The sequence below is a fragment of the Theropithecus gelada genome, chromosome 12 (genome assembly GCF_003255815.1).
Source record: "Theropithecus gelada isolate Dixy chromosome 12, Tgel_1.0, whole genome shotgun sequence".
In the NCBI taxonomy this organism is placed as follows: domain Eukaryota; kingdom Metazoa; phylum Chordata; class Mammalia; order Primates; family Cercopithecidae; genus Theropithecus; species Theropithecus gelada.
This window is the reverse complement of record NC_037680.1, coordinates 81,894,128-81,914,262: the sequence shown is the minus strand read 5'-3', so window position 1 is coordinate 81,914,262 and position 20,135 is coordinate 81,894,128. Positions and strand designations below refer to the sequence as shown.

General features: G+C 38.9%; 1 protein-coding gene across 4 annotated transcripts in view; it reads right to left on the bottom strand.

Annotated features, from left to right (window-relative positions):
* The window catches only part of PARD3B (par-3 family cell polarity regulator beta), a 1,097,854-nt gene that overhangs the window by 454,666 nt on the left and 623,053 nt on the right, over positions 1 to 20,135 (bottom strand). For all 4 annotated transcript variants that reach the window (XM_025404986.1, XM_025404990.1, XM_025404989.1 and 1 more), the window contains one exon: positions 2,641 to 2,811. In XM_025404986.1, the coding sequence (XP_025260771.1) occupies positions 2,641 to 2,811 (171 nt within the window). The remainder of the gene's footprint in view (positions 1 to 2,640; positions 2,812 to 20,135) is intronic.

The window sequence follows — 20,135 nt, the reverse complement described above, 5'->3', positions numbered from 1 at the left end:
ATGTTTTGGGGAAAGGAAAAACAAAATCAGGTCATAACCCATTTTTTAATACCAAGTCTCTAGGCTTAAATAGAATTACAATTGAACCTCAAGCTCATCCTTTGAAAAATATGTTTCTGTTTAAAATGATTCTGATTCAATCAGGGGCTCATTATGTATTCTTCACAAGGTCCTCATCAAAACTGTTTACATATCTTGTACATCTGGGTAATGTGGGAAAAACCCCAACAACTATATATTTTGACTTTTCTTAAGTAGCTTCTTCAGATTTTGAAATATCAATATAATGTTCAAGCAACCATTTTGGTATTCCTGGCAAATCTAACTAATTGATTTGCCTGAATGCATCAACAGTGCTGAAACCTTTTTTTAGGTTATGGATGCTTTTTATTGTACTGGAGGGCAAGTGCTGTTCCACCAGAGAATACAGCAAAAACACGAGCACACAGAATATGCTCTGACACAGTGAAACACAGATTTGAAGATCAAATAGTTGCAATTTTTTTTCAATTTAATAAAGATAAACTGTACATTAGTCTTCTGTCTTTATAAGAAATAATGCTCTTTAATCTTCATGGGTACTGCAGAAATGCTCAGTAGCTGAGAGTCAAGTGCCTGCTCATTCCCCGTGGAAAGCATGTAAATATTAGGGAAACTAAAAATGGATCTCGTTTAAATGTCCTCATAGAAATTGCTTTTTGACCCAGTTCTTATTCTTGATCAATTCCCTGGTGATCTATACTAACATGACACTTTCGATGGCAGGCAACAAATGAGAGTTTCATACTTTCTTCTGATGGAATAATGCCAATCCACCCCAGAGTGTGAGAATTAAAATGAAAATACCTGCAGTAAAGGGGAATGCAAATAGTACAGTGTGCCAACTCAATGGGTCAAAATATATAATGCCTATCTGCTGCCACCTACTAACTCTTTTAGAACCACAGTTATTTCTTTTTTAACTTTTGCTATCTGCACAGGTATGTTATGCTATAGCAGTTTCTTCCAGACTCTTCTATTAGTTGAAGTATCTTTGTTTAAAAAGTCTTAAGGGAGATCTGATACGCAGATGCACAGAAGGGATGACTCAGTCATTCGCAGTTCATCCTTTCAACTCTCTCCAATAAATGGGTTCCGTGGAGTCCTGGGGCTCTAGAGTAAGAACCATCCTAAACCAGATGGGGCCAATTCTCTCAGGGCAGGAAGTAGCAGATAAGGGTGTTATAACTAGGTACATAAGTAAAGCCCATTAAATATTTATGGAACACTGTCACTTAAGCAGACACAAATGTTGAAAAAAAGTTTATTATATTTAGTCTCCGGTAATTGGCCGATTTAAATGTATTTAACATCTATAAGCTTATATAAAGGAGAGTATAAAAGGTACAGCTACTCCTTTCCAGTAGCTGATAATAGAACAAAGTAAGATAGAGCTTGTAACTTTAGCACTCAAGTTTACTCTCTGAGATGAAGTAGGTCTCAGATGTGACATTTTCATTCACTCAATATTTATTAAGCATCTACTACATGTGGGAAGCAAGGACACATTAAGGGATAAAACAGACAACAATATCTGTCATCTATGAATACCGAGCACTCAATTATGTATGTACTTACACAGTCAGGAAATGGCAAATCTAGGATTGTAACCGAAGCAATTCGAAACTCCAGAGCTGAAGCTTTTAACTACAATGAGCCCACTACCATTAACTCCTGATTAACTTGATAAAGCTTTCGTTTTTCAATTTTTAAGCTGAACTCTTTATTAACACTAGTATTTTATATTAGTTTTTTTAATAGCTTTTTTTTTTAAATTTTGTATATTATTGTATTACACAAACACAATTTGGCCTTAGAGAATATCCTGATATGAGAAAATGTGTGATTTGCTGATGTTTTTCTTAACTTTTAGTACTATTAACTTTTTCTTCTTTCCTTTTTCTAAAATTATTTTATGAGCATTTAATAATTATTCTTCATATAAGAGAAAATAATGCTTCAGGTATTTTTATGTTTATATGTATAATGTTAGGAATATTATTATTAAAGCTATCATACACTTAGACTCCATGTGTAAGTGAAAATATTCTTGATATTTTAAAAAACTTATAAAAAATAATAAAAGATTTCAAAAAACAAGACTCCCATTTATTTAATCACATGAGCAAGCAGCTTGTTTAATAAATCAAATGTTAAATTAGTTAAGTCTCAGGTCTGTATTATTTATATGCAGATTATGGAAGAGAATACAGAGAGCTGATTGCATTATAATGATCTCCACATTAAACATTGTACACATGTGATTAGACACATTCTAAAGTATGGATACTGCTAGCATATCAACCAAAAAAGTATATAAAGATGTTTATGAACAAGTTCAGAGTTCTTGGAATTTCTGGGGGAAAAAACTAGAAATCATAGACCTGTTACATCTGATAAATGACTTACTTTATATGCATATTTTTACACCTTTCTATTATACCTAAAATATACAACCACCTACTCCCCACATAAATCCATCAAAGCTCTTCTGGGGCATATTTTCTCTATACGAATCTAGCTGCCATACTAGGAATGGAAGTCTGCATATTCTGGTGGCAATTTGGGCAACTTGCTGAGGAGAATCAAGATTTGCATCACCTCCATTGGTCTCTCTGGCCTCCTCAAAATCACCAACTGGATCATCCCTCGGATGTTTCCCTCCATGGACATTGACCGCCTAAGTGTTTCCATAGCTTCGTGGTTGGATTTTCCCAAAAGAGATTCTCCATTAACTGCAATCAGCTGGTCATTCATTCGCAGACGACCATCCTAAGGCAGAAGAAAGAAAAACAGAATTCAACAGAGAAAAGTATGGTGATGACATGTTGCGTTTTGGTGAGAAGTTCAAGTTTAAAAATGAAAAAACAAAACAAAAAAAAACCCCAGCTGTTAGTAGTGATTTATTTTCCATGGCAGAAAAAGGCTCTGGAGCTTATCAAATAGTCAAAAATACCAGTGATAATGAATTGTGTGAAAGTATTTTTTAGAAATCTTAGAGTCCTGAGCTGGAATAATTTAGACATTTGTATAATGCCTCTTACCTAAATCTTTGGCAAGCATGCTCATCTGACCTGATTCTGCCATTTGCTCTGGCAGAGACCGTGTTGTTGACTCAAGGGAAGGGGGTTTGGAAACCAAAGGAGGTAGTCACAACGAAAGGAGAATTTGCCTTTTCAGGCACAGACAGGCATCATGCATAAATGCTGTGTGCTTGACAGTAGTAATGTGTCTCCTGATATCATTGCCAGCTCTATTGAACAGTACTAAAAAGAACAACCACGTAATTTTATCTAACATAACCACAAAGTTGCTCATCTGCCAAAGAACACAGAGGTGTGTAGAAAAGGACCAATTTGCCCTGATAGCTTCTGGTGGAAAAGTTTAACAAAAAGAATTGTCAAGGTTTTCTCGAAGAGGCTCTGATGAATGAATACTTTCAACCAGCATCTTCAGGAAGAAATACCACTTACTACAAAGTAAAGAACCTCGGCATATGAATAGGCAGCCCAGACTGTGGTCTCATTCACTTTTGAGTGAATGAGGCACTGACCATCTCCAGCCAGAAGTCCCTCATAAGCAGAGGTCTAGATTAGTGGCTGACACACTGGGATGCCTGCTCTGCCTAGAAAAGAACTTGAAGGGATCACAGTGCATTTCCCCAAAGGCAGCCCGGGAGCAAAGACACATGAAATGCTGACAGTCAGACTCAGGGGACATGCTCTCTACCCATTCTACACTCAGGTAGAAAGTTCTTGCTATGAGGCACAGCTGTGATTAGAAATGTTATGCTGCTGCTGCTAATGAAGTTAACAGAAATAACCGTAGGTGTGTATAACAGTTTACCCTCACAGAGAATTCTTCCATAAATTACCCTAGTGATTCTCACAGAACCTAAGAATTTAAGATTTTCAGAAACATTTTACAGAAAAGGAAACTGAGGCACAAAACGTAACTTGTTCCAGGCCACGAAAGCGAGTCAAAGGTTTCCATGAATCTTGACTCTTTAGTTCTTCCATGACAATTCCCTTTGTTTCTTATCTCTAGACTACAACTGTGCAACACTAAATTAGGGAAAGGAAAATACTACAGAGTTCTTGTGGTGAGAAGTATCTGGGATTTGTGGTCAAATTAACAGAATGAAATGTAAAAGAAAAAATCTTCCTAAGAAAGGAGATAGCCAGACACACACACTGAACAATAGAAACCAACCAGACAGCTTTGGGAGGGAAACCGTGCGGACAGGCCGTTAAATTTGGACTAATGCAGTAGCAGAGGAAGTCCCTCCGCTGACAGTGGAGAAAAGGGAGGGCGGGGTGAGAGCTGCTGTTCCCCAGAGCCAATGCCCTGGTGAAGACACATCGCCCATGCCGCCTGCTGGAGAGGGTGTTAGCCACGTGGGATTGCAGGGGCCGCCCACAGGAGGGCACACCCACTTGGGGAAGAAATGGAGATGGCAGGGTAATGGGATCAATAGACAAGGGCATCAAGTCAGAGATGTAAACCGTTTAAGTGGACTGCCTCCTCAGAGCTTAATGTCCCCTGCCTTCCTCTTGTTTTCCCATTTCACTTAACCTTTACCCTAATTTGAAGCGAGTCTGGAAATGAGATTTACAGGAAAGGCCAAACAAGAAAGAAATCTCTTCACTTCTATTATCCAATTTTGAGTGAGGCACAAAAAAGCATAAGGCTACATGAAATGGGATATGACAGGCCAGGTGCGGTGGCTCACACCTGTAATCCCAGCACTCTGGGAGGCCGAGGTGGGCGGATCCCCTGAGGTCAGGAGTTCGAGATCAGCCTGACCAACATGGAGAAACCCTGTCTCTACTTAAAATACAGAATTAGCCGGGCGTGGTGGTACATGCCTATAATCCCAGCTACTCGGGAGGCTGAGGCAGGAGAATCGCTTGAATCAGGAAGGCCGAGGTTGTGGTGAGCCAAGATTAGGCCACTGCACTCCAACCTGGGCAACGAAAGCGAAACTCTGTCTCAAAAAAAAGGCGGAGGGGTGGGGGGATACGACAAAAACACCCTGAATGGTTTCGGTATGTGAAGTGAAATACAACTGGAGAAATTATTCTGCTCTATTGTCATATAAGAAAGGAGCACTACTGGACTGAATCTTGTTACTAAAAATCATTTTCGGATGAATGGAGACTGGTGTGTGGTTTTTAAAGAGGAGGAGGAAGCAGAAGAGTTGAATCCAGTTCCTGGTCCTAGTCCTGTTAACAGGAAATGAGGTTAACAGGAAATGTTCAGATTTTGCAGTGCTTTGTCTTGGCAGGACACCTCATCTGCTTCGACAGGAAGAAACAAGATAAAGATGGAAGCTTTATGGCCACCTCTAGAAATGGAGGGAAGGAAATATGAGTGAGATCCCACCTGGTAATCTGTTGTGAACCTTTTCTGTGAAGTATGAGGCAAGGTCAGAGTGAAGAGGTAGACAACAGACAAGAAGATAGGAGAACATTTTTTTGGTAAAATACATCAATAGTTATTAAGCACAAATTTTCTTTTTTTTTTTTTTTTTCAGTTACATTCTAAATCTCAAGCATGCAGAATGACACTGAAATAGGGCATGTTTCCTATAACCAAGTCCCAAACAAAAAGACAGTTCGGGTCACCTCAGAGCAGCTGACATTTTTTTTCAAAGACATTCACATTCATCACAAGCATCACCAGAGAGTTGTGGGCGCAATAAAAATCCACACACTCTCATTGTCAGGCTTGGCTGGTCTGTTGTTATTGGTGTGTGTTTTTTCTTTATAAGATAAATGATGTGTAATTTCATTAATGGTGATGCCAGTAAGCACCATGTTGTCCTAACATTTAGAATATAATCACAGAATTTAGAGCTGGAAGGGTCCTTAGAGGTCATCTCGTCCAACCTCTTCCATTTACAGATGAATAATGTGATGCCCAGAGAGGATGAGAAACCATTTATCGAACACCTATTAGGATAAGGCACTTCCACAGATATTAGACTTGTTCAGCTAGTTAAGGTCAGAGTTGGAACAGAATAGCCCAAGTTCTGAATTCCACAGCATCCCTATTCACCAAACCATTCCATATTCTACATAGATGACGATGACTAGTCCCTAAAGGGGTAATGCTTCAAGAAAAAAAGACTTTCAGAACCAGAGAGGACAATATGCCACCAGATGTCTCCTAGAAGGGAAGACAATATAAAATCCAGACACACAACAGAAGACATGGAGACAGGAAACGGTGCAGGGGCATGGCAGGGCAACCCAGAGGAGAGAAAAAAAAGCCTGTCTACCTACTTAGCTAGACATCCATACATGCATGTCTATGTCTAGTCTTGACCTAAAATGAAGTTGATTCAATGAGGAACTCATTATTCAAAAACTCATCAAATCTCCCTCAAAATTGTGTATGTCCCATTTGCTTTGGAATAATTTTGACAAAGAAAATTAGCTTTTTATGGTTTTTAAAATTAATTTTATATTCTAGTAAATATTTAGGCATGAGAATATTAACTTTCAATTGACTTTACATAAATGAATTCAAATATTCAAGGATGTTACTTGGTAATTCTAGGATATTCATTTCATCTGGGTCATGCTTGCAATATTCTCTCTCTGTCTCTCTCTCACACACACACACTCCTCTCTCTCTCTGTCTCTCTCACCCCTTTTTCTTCCTATATTACTCCCATCAGACTCCTAAGCAAAAAGACTTCAATTATGTTCCCCGCTTCTGGCATCCCCCCATAACCAACTCCATCCTCAAGCTAGAAAGGAGTAAAGGAAATTCCCAAAGGGAAGGAAAACATATTAAAAAGAATCAGGAGAACACAGTAAAGACAAAATGGAACTTCTTCAGTGCAGTTCAGAATGAAAAAACCTGGTACGAGGTTAGGTCTTCTCCAGGTCCTGGCATGGTTTCAATCTCATCAGCTTTAGCTGGTCCTATCACAGTAGGATGCACCGAGGACCAGGAGACAAGACCTTCGAGTATGACATCTCCCTTTTACTGAACACCTAATGTAGGCTAGTCCTTGTGCACATCTTTTGCATGTATTTGCCCATTCATTTCTTACAGCAACCCTGTGCTATAAATGCTACTCTCTGCTATTTAGGAGATGTAAAGATGAAGGCCCAGAGAAATTAAGTGACTTGTCAAAGGGTATGGTCATAGCCAGGTCTCCTCATCTCTAAGGTTAATGACATGAATCCTTTATGACACGTTGCTTCTAAATTCAGACTTCTAGAGATTATTAAAGGCACTATATTAATGACAAAGAATCTTTACTCTGTGCATCATGCTAAACCCTTTACATATAGTAGACAATTTACTCCTTACAGAAACCCTGTATATTTGAGATTGCTGCCCCCATTTTATAAAAGAAGAAATTGCAGTCAGAGAGTTTAAATGAGTTGTTACAAGTCATGTTTCTAAAAGCAGATGTGAACTAGGTCTGGGTCACTTTGCAGCCCATGCTTTCAAACAATCTGCTAGTGATTCTTAGTCTTTACGGGCTCTTAGACTCCTTGGAGAATCTAATAAAAGCTACAGATCCTCATTTTTAAAAAACAAATATTTACGCCAGGGTCTTTCCACAACTGTGCATTTAAGCCAGATCATTCTTTGGAGTGAGGGGTCGTTACGTATGCTGTAGGCTACTCCACGTGTCCTCTAAAGCATATTTATGATTTCTGGGTGGTCCAATGACCCTGTAGTTCATCCCCTGTGGTATATTCACTGGTGCCTGGGTACTTTCTCTGCCATGATTACTGGCAACGTTGTGTGGCTAATCCACCTGGCTTGGCAAATTTTTTGTTAAACCCTCCCTGCAACTGCCCTGTTACCTCTAAAATTCTAATGAATACAGAGGAAAAGTAAGAAAGCCAAAGCAAAGGAATGAACTAGCCACTGAAGAATATGAGAGAAGCATGAGAAAGTGGGCTGGCTTTCCCAGCAGTAGCTGGCTGGGGCCCAAGGCCAGTCCACATTAGTCCAGGGTGTTGAGAGGATTAATCATGACCAGATGTTGGCTTCTGCCTCCACATGCTTCTAATGGGGCCCTTGGTATGGCCTCCTGGGATATTATCAACACCAAGGTCCCAAACCCCAAAGCTTGACTTCAGGTTGCAGCGCAGATGTTTCCCTGGAATAGGGTGGGACCCCAGGCAAGATGGCACCTGATTGAGGGAGAGAATTATCCTCAACAAATCCTCTCAGGGCCTTCCAATTACTCTATGACAACATCTGTCTACCGTATTTTTTGAAAAAACAAATCAAACCCCCCAAAAAACCCAAAACCCTAAACTAAGAAAAGAACCTTGTATTCCAGATTGAAATCATTTACCTTCATTTAAAAACAATTGCAATGGAAGGGCGAGAATGAATCAACATTTTTAAAGTACAGTTGTTAAAACAAAAAAGTTAGTATATGTTTCACATCATTTCAGCTTATATGAAGAGATCTATTCTTCCCAAATAAGACCTCTATTTTCCAGGGACAACAGACTGTAATCTGGTGTACACACTTTGGTGACTTTGCCCATATTCTTTCTTCTGCCCCAAAAGCCCTTCGCATTCCTGCTCACCTCTTCAAAATCTACTTACCCCTCAACCCAAGCAAACCTCAGCAATTGCCTTCCTTTCATAGTTTTCTCCTCAGACAGAATTAAATGCTCCATCATCCCAACACCCACGATACTTCTCACATTTGCCTATGATAGCTCCTATCATATTAGTGTTGTTTATATATTTAATGTACTGTGTTACTACCTTTCTAGATTATAGAATGGGTAATTTTAAGTATGCTGTGTCTAGTCCATTATATACTGTTGCCTAACTCACTCTAAATGTTCAAGAAGTGCTTGCTAAATTAAGTCAGTCAGATGCTTTGGTCCTGGTGTTAAGTTTCATCTACAAATTGTAACTATGAGAGATTCACAAACCTAAGCTGTCTTGAATATGCCACCTTTAGAATTCTAAAAAAAAAAAAAAAAATGCTCGATTACTTTCTGTATACTGGCCCTATCTCTACTTGCTCAGATATTGTAAAATTTAAATTTATGTAATTCTGTTATTGTCCTAAGAACCTCACTCCATTTCTGTGTAGCAAACCAATGAAGTCCCAGCAGAAAATCACTTGTGGGCATATGAAGCTTTTTTTTTTTTTTTTTTTAAATTGAGACAGAGTCTCTCGCTCTTGTTGCCCAGGCTGGAGTGCAGTGGTGTGATCTCTGCTCATTGCAACCTCTGCCTCCCTGGTTCAAGCAATTCTCCTACCTCAGCCTCTTGAGTAGCTGGGATTACAGGAGCACACCACCACGCCTGGCTAGTTTTTGTATTTTTAGTAGAGACGGGGTTTCACCATGTTGGTCAGGATTATTGCAATAAGCCTGACTATATGAATTAACATATGCATAAACCATTCTGAAATAATGCTTTCAAAATGTATTATAAATCTTTTCATTTTAAAATCATTCTGGAAAAATATGGGGCATTAACAGATATACTGCAACTTATGGCCTTTACTACAGCCATATTGAATCTTATAATTTCTTCTGTAAGAAAGTTTGAGAAGTACTTACTTCAAACCATCAAAATATTCTCTGGTGTACTATATAGCAATAACGTTCTGTACTTGTTTTATACTTTAGTCTTTCCTGTCATTCCTGTTTCCTCTCCATCCTGATTTTCTGCTCTTAATTTACTTTGGTCCAGAAAACCAGATTAAAAAGAAGTTTGTTAAAGCATGTATGTTATATATGAATTAAGAATTATTTGCATGAATGCCTAACCAGGTTAGAATTTTGGAAGCCATTTCAACATACTTATCTTATTGATTTACTTCTTGGTGGTGTTTTTTTATGCACTTACACTTGTTTATACTGAGGTTGCTTAAAACCAATCACTATAAAAATGGGTACAAACCAGAAAGCTAGAACAAAAACATGCATGTATATGTATGCAGAGTTCATACTGTGGTCAGAGTTTTGTTTGAGCATTCTGGTTTGTGTCCATTTTTCTAGTGACTGGTCTTGTGTGTGTGTGTGTGTGTGTGTGTGTGTGTGTACACATATATATGGCCTATAGGTACCCATAATGAGGACGAATATAGCTTTTCAGGGGAAAGTTACTATTTTCAGAGCCAAAGCATCATTAGCATGCTATATCAACTTTTGTAGATTATAATTTCCTTTTTCATTAGGACTATCAACTCTTAAATTTTTTTCAAGCCCACTGAGACAATCACGGAGTCCAAAATACACATCAAAATGTTGTAGCATTCCAAAATTTTATTCAGTATAGTATATATGTAAATTTATTTCTTGTTTGCATTTCCATTCACAAAATAAAAATGCAAAAGTGATAGAGATCTGCAAAGAAAAGCAATGATAGAGGCTGGAATTATAGGATTTTTTAAAAAATAGAGATGGGGTCTCACTGTGTTGCCCAGGCTAGAGCACAGTGACTATTCAGGCACAATTACACTGCACTACAGTCTGGAACTCCTGAGCTCAAGTGATCCTCCTGCTTAGTTGAAAATACAGGAGCCCATTACTGTGCCAGCTATTTTGAGATTTTAAAAGTAATGTTATATTACATTTTAATAAAGTAGTTATTACTGCAGAAAATTCACTAATAAGCCTGACTATATGAATTAATATATGCTAACATTTTCAGTTTTTTTAAAAAATAGAAAATTAGCTAAAAATGTATTTTTCCTATACTTAAATTAATAACTTCCTTTTTAAAGGTCAAATTCTTATTGGGTATATAGTGATTATGAATTTATGTATATTTCCAGGCAAAGTTCCTGCTTTTAATGTCCTTAAAGTGTATCACATCTTTGTGATTAGAAATAAAATGTGAGTGGCTTCTTACATTTGAGGATTTTCAATGGCACTTTTAAAATTATCTGGTCCTTTTGCCAGAGGAAAACCTTAGAAGTCACTAACTACCAGTAAGGATCCTCAACGCTCTCCCACCAGCAGAAAACATTATAAATTTCAAGAAAAATGGTCAGTTGAAGAAATATTTAACATTAGTGTTCCTTAAAAAGCTGTCCCTTTTATCTTCCTTTGAATTCATTAATTATAGATCTATCACATGATTTATAGATACCGGCAGAGATGGGGGTGGAAATTAGTCACGCTGGGAGCGCCTATCGGAGTTAAGTAGTTTGGATGCCGTTAAACGTCCCACATGACAATGAGACATGGAGATTCAGGATCAAGTGCCATGTTCCTGGATATTCTAGAACTGTGCATTTTTTCTCCAAAAATTTAGAGTTTAGTCATTTAAAAATATCAGGATTGTGTGTATTAGTCCAAATTCTTTCTTTTACCCATTACTAAATAGTGCAGATTATGAAATCCTGCATCCTTCAGAAGGAGCATCCCAAATTATCCTCAGCACACAGGAATCAAATTACTTCAATTATGTCTATTTCATATTCTGAGTGCATACATTTACAATTAGCCGTGTCAGGCATTTTTCTTTCACTTAATTTCATCATCATCAAGTAGCATTTATTAAGCACAAACCTGGCTAATTAATTTTTTAGAGAATAACTGATAGTCTTAAATATATTCTATTTAACAGCCCGTAAACAATCTACCCGATATATGATATTTTTCCTTTAGCAAAAATTGCCTTTAAATGTGAATTTTTACCTTATTATTTCAAAGTTTCAATAGGACACATACCACTCCCAAAGTCAGCATACTGAAATCAAAAACACCATTCAGAACTGGTACTATAGACTTCGTGGGACTTTTACTCTCACTGCAGTGTGTTATTACAATATCTTACCTAACTTAAAAAAAAACCAAAAAACCCACTCTTCTAGTTATGTATACCTTTTTTTTTTTTTTTTTTTTTTTTTTTTTTGAGACGGAGTCTCGCTCTGTCGCCCAGGCTGGAGTGCAGTGGCCGGGTCTCAGCTCACTGCAAGCTCCGCCTCCCGGGTTCACGCCATTCTCCTGCCTCAGCCGCCCGAGTAGCTGGAACTACAGGCGCCCGCCACCTCGGCCGGCTAATTTTTTGTATTTTTTAGTAGAGACGGGGTTTCACCGTGTTAGCCAGGATGGTCTCGATTTCCTGACCTCGTGATCTGCCCGTCTCGGCCTCCCAAAGTGCTGGGATTACAGGCTTGAGCCACCGCGCCCGGCCGTATAAATGTTTAAAGTAATTCTTTAGGGTAGCAAAACAAGCAACTTAAGGAAGTATAATCAATAGATGTAAAACTGCATTTTTACTAAAAAATTTCAGTTAATATGGTACATGAAAAGCAAAGAAAAACCCCTGATCTCAAAATGAATTTAAAATGTTCAGCAAATGAACATAAAAATATCTAACATCTTCAGACTGATCACTGACACTTTATCTGTGCTTTCTGGATAAAATAAAAAGCATATTTTGATGTGGATTTAGGGAAAGGGCAAATTTTTCTCAATGTATTTTTTCTAACTACAACAAAGACGATACTACTTTTTACTTAACAGCAACAGTACCACCACATTCACTTTAAATTCCAACCACAAAAGCAAAATTTTAGAAAATCATTCTCATGGACGTCACAACTTCATTCTGCTCATAATTCTTTCAGAAGCAGTTGACATATATGCTTGTATTTAGTATATTTTAGTTCTAGAAGCAATTACACTGTATGTCAGGGGCAAACGCCCAGGAAGAAAGAAACTAAATGAAACCACAAACGTGTAATGCATGCTAGTGCTTAAGCATACTGGCATTAATGATCTAAGAAGTAATATTTGCTGTTATGGTCAATGGCCACATAGAACACTAAGAGGCACAGGTACAAGTGATGCTTCAGAGGGGTCCATGAAGAGCTCCGTATGGCACATCAGCCTGTAATCAAAAGTGGTGCAGCCTGATGCATGGAGACAAGAGTTTCTGGGCTTTATTTCTTAATGTACAGACTTGAAGTTAAGTATCAAGTTGAGATTAAGCATTTGGATAATTGTGAGCAGGGTAGAATTATTGTTCTGTTGGTTTTTAGAATGAGTCAGGGACTCACTTCCAAGAGGGCATCCTAGAGTAGCTGGCTGCTCTTGTTTCCAAATAGAGAGTTATATCCTCTATTAGAAATAACTCAAACAAGACATGACATGATAGAAAGCAACAGACTGAGAGTTAAGGAAAACAAAACAAAACAAAACAAAGCAAAGCCCTCAATTAGAGTCAAGTTATTCAGGGGTTTTAAATCTGGCATGAAGTAGCCTATCTGTTTATACCAACGGAGGCCCCCAGGAGAATCCAGCACACAGAACGCACAGGAAGAATTTGGTCATACCTTTCAAAGTAGTTTAGTTTTCAAAAAATCCACCTACCCTAAAGGGAAAAACACCTTGAGAACTAATTAGTGGTATGAAAGGCCAGGAGGAAAAGACTGTGCTCTGGTTGAAAGATTATTTCGTTGATTCCGGGTAAAAACCTAGGGCCAAATGCTGAGACAAAGATGCTCCCAGTGCTCCTCTCTCCTCTGCCCCAGGGATACTGTAGTCTACTATATTTGTATCCTCTCAACAGGGACAGGAACCAGTCTCAAAACAATTTTCCTAAGACAGAGTCCTGAATCATAGAATGGGTGGCAATTTTCCGAGGAGTAACAGTGGATTACTGGAACAGCAGTAGGAGAATGGAAAAATACTTCTTTTTTTTTCCTGGTTAATCAGATTTCTCGTGAACAAATCTCAGGACTCTATCCTTTATACTGCAAAAGGTAAACAAGACAAATGGATACTAAACATTCACAAGAAGGCTAAGTTCATGATTGATGCCTCTTACTGTTTAAGATCAGCTATAAATATGCTGTCCAGTGGTTTCTAATGGTGTGAGTGTCTGACTCAACAGACCAGTGTCAGGAAAGAAATTTACATAAATGGAAAGTGAAATCTTTCTGCAAGAAACAGGACTGTTAGAAACTGCTTAGGTAAGGAGATGCTCACTTACACAAACATGGATCTACATATTAAACCTGCTCTCCAATATCTGCTTGAGCTTAAGTTATTGCCCATAAAAAAGCGAAGATGTTTGCTTTTAATTTCCAAAAAGTCATCTCAGTTTCAATTTTACTTGGAATAAATTCTGCAAATAGAGCTGTCATTAGGAATAAGAAGAATAACTTCAAGCTGGTATCCACAAACATGACCAAGAACTCATACTCAAACCTAGCACATATTTAGATGGCTTGCCTAAGGATGACAGCACCATACAACACACCTCCAGGCCAATGGGCCCTGCTCTCTAGGAATGTGAATGGATCATATGGAAGAGTCTTCATTTCAACGCAGCATAACACAGGCTCTGGAGTCAGACTGCCTGGATTCAAATCTTAAAGTAATTCCTGGCTATCTGACCACCAGAAAGGCACTAAAGGCTCTAACCTATAATTTCCACTTTGATAAAATGGCCTGAAAATAATCCAATGTAAATGTGAATAAAGTTAGATAATCTATATAAAACACCTATCCTAGTGTTCAGCATATACTAAGCACAATAAATGTGCATTGCTATTGTTGTTGTTGCTATTACTATTATTTCTCTTTTGCTCCTGGTTATGTATTTCTGAGCCAGTCTTGTTTTTATTATTTTTATTTTTCTAATTATACTTTAAGTTTTAGGGTATATGTGCACAACGTGCAGGTTTGTTACATACATATACATGTGCCATGTTGGTGTGCTGCACCCATTAACTCATCATTTACATTAGGTGTATCTCCTAATGCTATCCCTTCCCGCTCCCCCCACCCCACGACAGGCCCCACGACAGGTGTGTGATGTTCCCCACTCTGTGTCCAAGTGTTCCCACCTCTGAGTGAGAACATGCAGTGTTTGGTTTTCTATTCTTGCAATAGTCTGCTCAGAATGATGGTTTCCAGCTACATCCATGTCCCTACAAAAGATATGAACTCATCCTTTTTTATGGCTGCATAGTATTCTATGGTGTATATGTGCCACATTTTCTTAATCCAGTCTATCATTGACGGACATTTGGTTTGGTTCCAAGTCTTTGCTGTTGTGAATAGTGCCACAATAAACATACATGTGCATGTGTCTTTATAGCAGCATGATTTATAATCCTTTGGGTGTATACCCAGTAATGGGATGGCTGAGTCAAATGATATTTCTAGTTCTTGATCCTTGAGGAAATGTTACACTGTCTTCCACAATGGTTGAACTAGTTTACAGTCCCACCAACAGTGTGAAAGTGTTCCTATTTCTCGACATCCTCTCCAGCACCTGTTGTTTCCTGACTTTTTAATGATTGCCATTCTAACTGGTGTGAAATGGTATCTCATTGTGATTTTGATTTGCATTTCTCCGATGGCCAGTGATGATGAGCATTCTTTTCATGTGTCTGTTGGCTGCATAAATGTCTTCTTTGGAGAAGTGTCTGGTCATATCCTTTGCCCACTTTTTGATGGGGTTGTTTGACTTTTTCTTGTAAATTTGTTTACGTTCTTTGTAGGTTCTGGATATTAGCCCTTAGTCAGATGGGTAGATTGTAAAAATTTTCTCCCATTCTGTAGGTTGCCTATTCACTCTGATGGTAGTTTCTTTTGCTGTGCAGAAGCTCTTTAGTTTACCTAGATCCCATTTGTCAATTTTGGCTTTTGTTGCCATTGCTTTTGGTGTTTTAGTCATGAAGTCCTTGCCCATGCCTATGTCCCGAATGGTATTGCCTAGGTTTTCTTCTAGGGTTTTTATGGTTTAAGGTCTGACATTTAAGTCTTTAATCCATCTTGAATTAATTTTTGTATAAGGTCCCAGTTTCAGCTTTCCACACATGGCTAGCCAGTTTTCCCAGCACCATTTATTAACTAGGGAATCCTTTCCCCATTTCTTGTTTTTGTCAGGTTTGTCAAAGATCAGATGGTTGTAGATGTGTGATATTATTTCTGAGGGCTCTGTTCTGTTCCATTGGTCTATTTCTCTGTTTTGGTACCATGCTGTTTTGGTTACTGTAGCCTTGTAGTATAGTTTGAAGTCAGGTAGTATGATGCCTCCAGCTTTGTTCTTTTGACGTAGGATTGTCTTGGCAATGTGGGCTCTTTTCTGGTTCCATATGAATTTTAAAGTAGTTTTTTCCAATTCTGTGAAGAAAGTCATTGGTGGCTTGATGGGGATGCCATTGAATCTATAAATCACCTTGGGCAACATGGCCATTTTCATGATATTGATTCTTCCTATCCATGAGCATGAAATGTTCTTCCATTTGTTTGTGTCCTCTTTTATTTTGTTGAGCAGTGGTTTGCAGTTCTCCTTAAAGAGGTCCTTCATATCCCTTGTAAGTTGGATTCCTAGGTATTTTATTCTCTTTGAAGCAATTCTGAATGGGAGTTCACTCATGATTTGGCTCTCTCTTTGTCTGTTATTGGTGTATAGGAACGCTTGTGATTTTTGCACATTGGTTTTATATCCTGAGACTTTGCTGAACTTGCTCATCAGCTTAAGGAGATTTTGGCATGAGACGATGGGGTTCTCTAAATATACAGTCACATCATCTGCAAACAGGGAAAATTTGACTTCCTCTTTTCCTAAATGAATACCCTTTCTTTCTTTCTCCTGCCTGACTGCCCTGGCCAGAACTTCCAACACTATGTTGAATAGGAGTGGTGAGAGAGGGCATCCCTGTCTTGTGCCAGTGTTCAAAGGGAATGCTTCCAGTTTTTGCCCATTCAGTATGATATTGGCTGTGGGCTTGTCATAAATAGCTCTCATTATTTTGAGATACATCCCATCAATACCTAATTTATTGCGAGATTTTAGCATGAAGGGCTCTTGAATTTTGTCAAAGGCCCTTTCTGCATCAATTGAGATAATCATGTGGTTTTTGTCTTTGGTTCTGTTTATATGATGGATTACATTTACTGATTTGCGAATGTTGAACCAGCCTTGCATCCCAGGGAGGAAGCCAACTTAATCATGCTGGATAAGCTTTTTGATGTGCTGCTGGATTTGGTTTACCAATATTTTATTGAGGATTTTTGCATTCATGTTCATCAGGGACACTGGCCTAAAATTCTCTTTTTTTTTGTTGTGTCTCTGCCAGGCTTTGGTATCAGGATGATGTTGGCCTCATAAAATGAGTTAGGGAGGATTTCTATTGATTTTTCTATTGATTGGAATAGTTTCAGAAGGAATGGTACCAGCTTCTCTCTGTACCTCTGGTAGAATTCGGCTGTGAATCCGTCTGGTCCTGGACTTTTTTTTGGTTGGTAGGCTACTGATTATTGCCTCAATTTCAGAGCTTGTTATTGGTCTATTCAGGGATTCAACTTCTTCCTGGTTTACTCTTGGGAGGGTGTATGTGTCCAGGAATTTATTCATTTCTTCTAGATTTTCCAGTTTATTTGCATAGAGGTGTTTATAATATTCTCTGATGGTAGTTTGTATTTCTGTAGGATTGGTGGTAATATCCCCTTTATCATTTTTTATTGCATCTATTTGATTCTTCTTTCTTTTCTCCTTTATTAGCCTTGCTAGTGGTCTATCAATTTCGTTGATCTTTTCAAAAAACCAGCTCCTGGATTCATTGATTGTTTGAAGGGTGTTTTGTGTCTCTATCTCCTTTAGTTCTTCTCTGATCTTAGTTATTTCTTGCCTTCTGCTAGCTTTTGAATGTGTTTGCTCTTGCTTCTCTAGTTCTTTTAATTGTGATGTTAGGGCATCAATTTTAGATCTTTCCTGCTCTCTCTTGTGGGCATTTAGTACTATAAATTTCCCTCTACACACTGCTTTAAATGTGTCCCAGAGATTCTGGTATGTTGTATGTTTGTTCTCATTGGTTTCAAACAACATCTTTATGTCTGCCTTCATTTTGTTATCTACCCAGTAGTCAGTTAGGAGCAGGCTGTTCAGTTTCCATGTAGTTGAGTGGTTTTGAGTGAGTTTCTTAGTCCTGAGTTCTAGTTTGATTGCACTGTGGTCTAAGAGACATTTTATTATAATTTCTGTTCTTTTGCATTTGCTGAGGAGTGCTTTACTTCCAACTATGTGGTCAATTTTAGAATAAGGGCGTTGTGGTGCTGAGAAGAATGTATATTCTGTTGATTTGTGGTGGAGAGTTCTGTAGATGTCTATTCCGTTCACTTGGTGCAGAGCTGAGTTCAAGTCCTGGATATCATTGTTAACTTTCTGTCTCATTGATCTAATGTTGACAGTGGGGTGCTAAAATCTCCCATTATTATTGTGTGGGAGTCTGAGTCTCTTTGTAGGTCTCTAAGGACTTGCTTTATGAATCTGGGTGCTCCTTTACTGGATGCATACACATTTAGGATAGTTAGCTCTTCTTGTTGAATTGATTCCTTTACCATTATGTAACGACCTTGTCTCTTTTGACCTTTGTTGGTTTAAAGTCTGTTTTATCAGAGACTAGGATTGCAATCCCTGCTTTTGTTTTGTTTGTTTTGCATTTTCTTGGTAGATCTTCCTCCATCCCTTTATTTTGAGCCTATGTGTGTGTCTGCACGTGAGACGGGTCTCCGGAATACAGCACACTGATTGGTTTTTACTCTTTATTCAATTTGTCAGTCTGTGTCTTTTAATTGGAGAATTTAGCCCATTTACATTTAAGGTTAATATTGTTATGTGTGAATTTGTTCCAGTCATTATGATGTTAGCTGATTATTTTGCCCGTTAGTTGATACAGTTTCTTCCTAGCATCAATGATTTTTACAATTTGGCATGTTTTTTGCAGTGGCTGGTACCAGTTGTTCCTTTCCATGTTTAGTGCTTCTTCAGGAGCTCTTGTAAGGCAGGCCTGGTGGTGACAGAATCTCTCAGCATTTGCTTATCTGTAAAGGATTTTATTTCTCCTTGACTTATGAAGCTTAGTTTGGCTGGATATGAAATTCTGGGTTGAAAATTCTTCTCTTTAAGAATGTTGAATATGGCCCCCACTCTCTTCTGGCTTGTAGAGTTTCTGCTGAGAGATCTGCTGTTAGTCTGATGGGCTTCCCTTTGTGGGTAACCCGACCTTTCTCTCTGGCTGCCCTTAACATTTTTTCCTTCATTTCAACCTTGTAGAATCTGACAATTATGTATCTTGGAGTTGCTGTTCTTGAGGGGTATCTTTGTGGTGTTCTCTGTATTTCCTGAATTTGAATGTTGGCCTGCCTTGCTAGGTTAGGGAAATTCTCCTGGATAATATCCCGAAGAGTGTTTTCCAACTTGATTCCATGCTCCCTGTCACTTTTAGGTACACCAATCAAACGCAGATTTTGTCTTTTCACATAGTCCCATATGTGACACTAGAGGAGGCAGTCTGTCCATCCTCAGATCTCAAACTCCATGCTAGGAGAACCATTACTCTCTTCAAAGCTGTCAGACAGGGACGTTTAAGTCTGCAGAAGTTTCTGCTGTCTTTTGTTCAGCTATGCCCTGCCCTCAGAGGTGGAGTCTACAGATCCAGGCAGGCCTCCTTGAGCTGTGGTGGGCTCCACCCAGTTCAAGCTTCCGGCTGCTCTGTTTACCTACTTAAGCCTCGGCAATGGCGGACACCTCTACCCCAGCCTCGCTGCCACCTTGCAGTTCGATCTCAGACTGCTGTGTTAGCAGTGAGCGAGGCTCCGTGGGTGTGGGACCCTCTAAGCCAGGTGCAGGATATAATCTCCTGGTGTGCCGTTTACTAAGACCGCTGGAAAAGCACAGTATTAGGGTGAGAGTGTCCCAATTTTCCAGGTACCATCTGCCACGGCTTCCCTGGGCTAGGAAAGGGAATTCACCGACCCCTTGTGCTTCCCATGTGAGGTGATCCTGCCCTGCTTTGGCTTGCAGTCCATGGGCTGTACCCATTGTCTCACAAGCCCTAGTGAGATGAACCCAGTGCCCCAGTAGGAAATGCAGAAATCACTCGTCTTCTGCGTTGCTCATGCTGGGAGCTGTAGACTGGAGCTGTTCCTATTCTGCCATCTTGGAACCTCCCCTAGGAGCCAGTTTTATAGATTGAGTGATGGGACTCAATTCTTTACCCTTCTCTGTATCCACATCTTTGCCATAACTCAGCCATATGACTTGCTTTGACCAGTGGCCTGTGTGTGGGGTGACAGTGGGCCAGTTTGGAGCCCACGGATTTACCCACT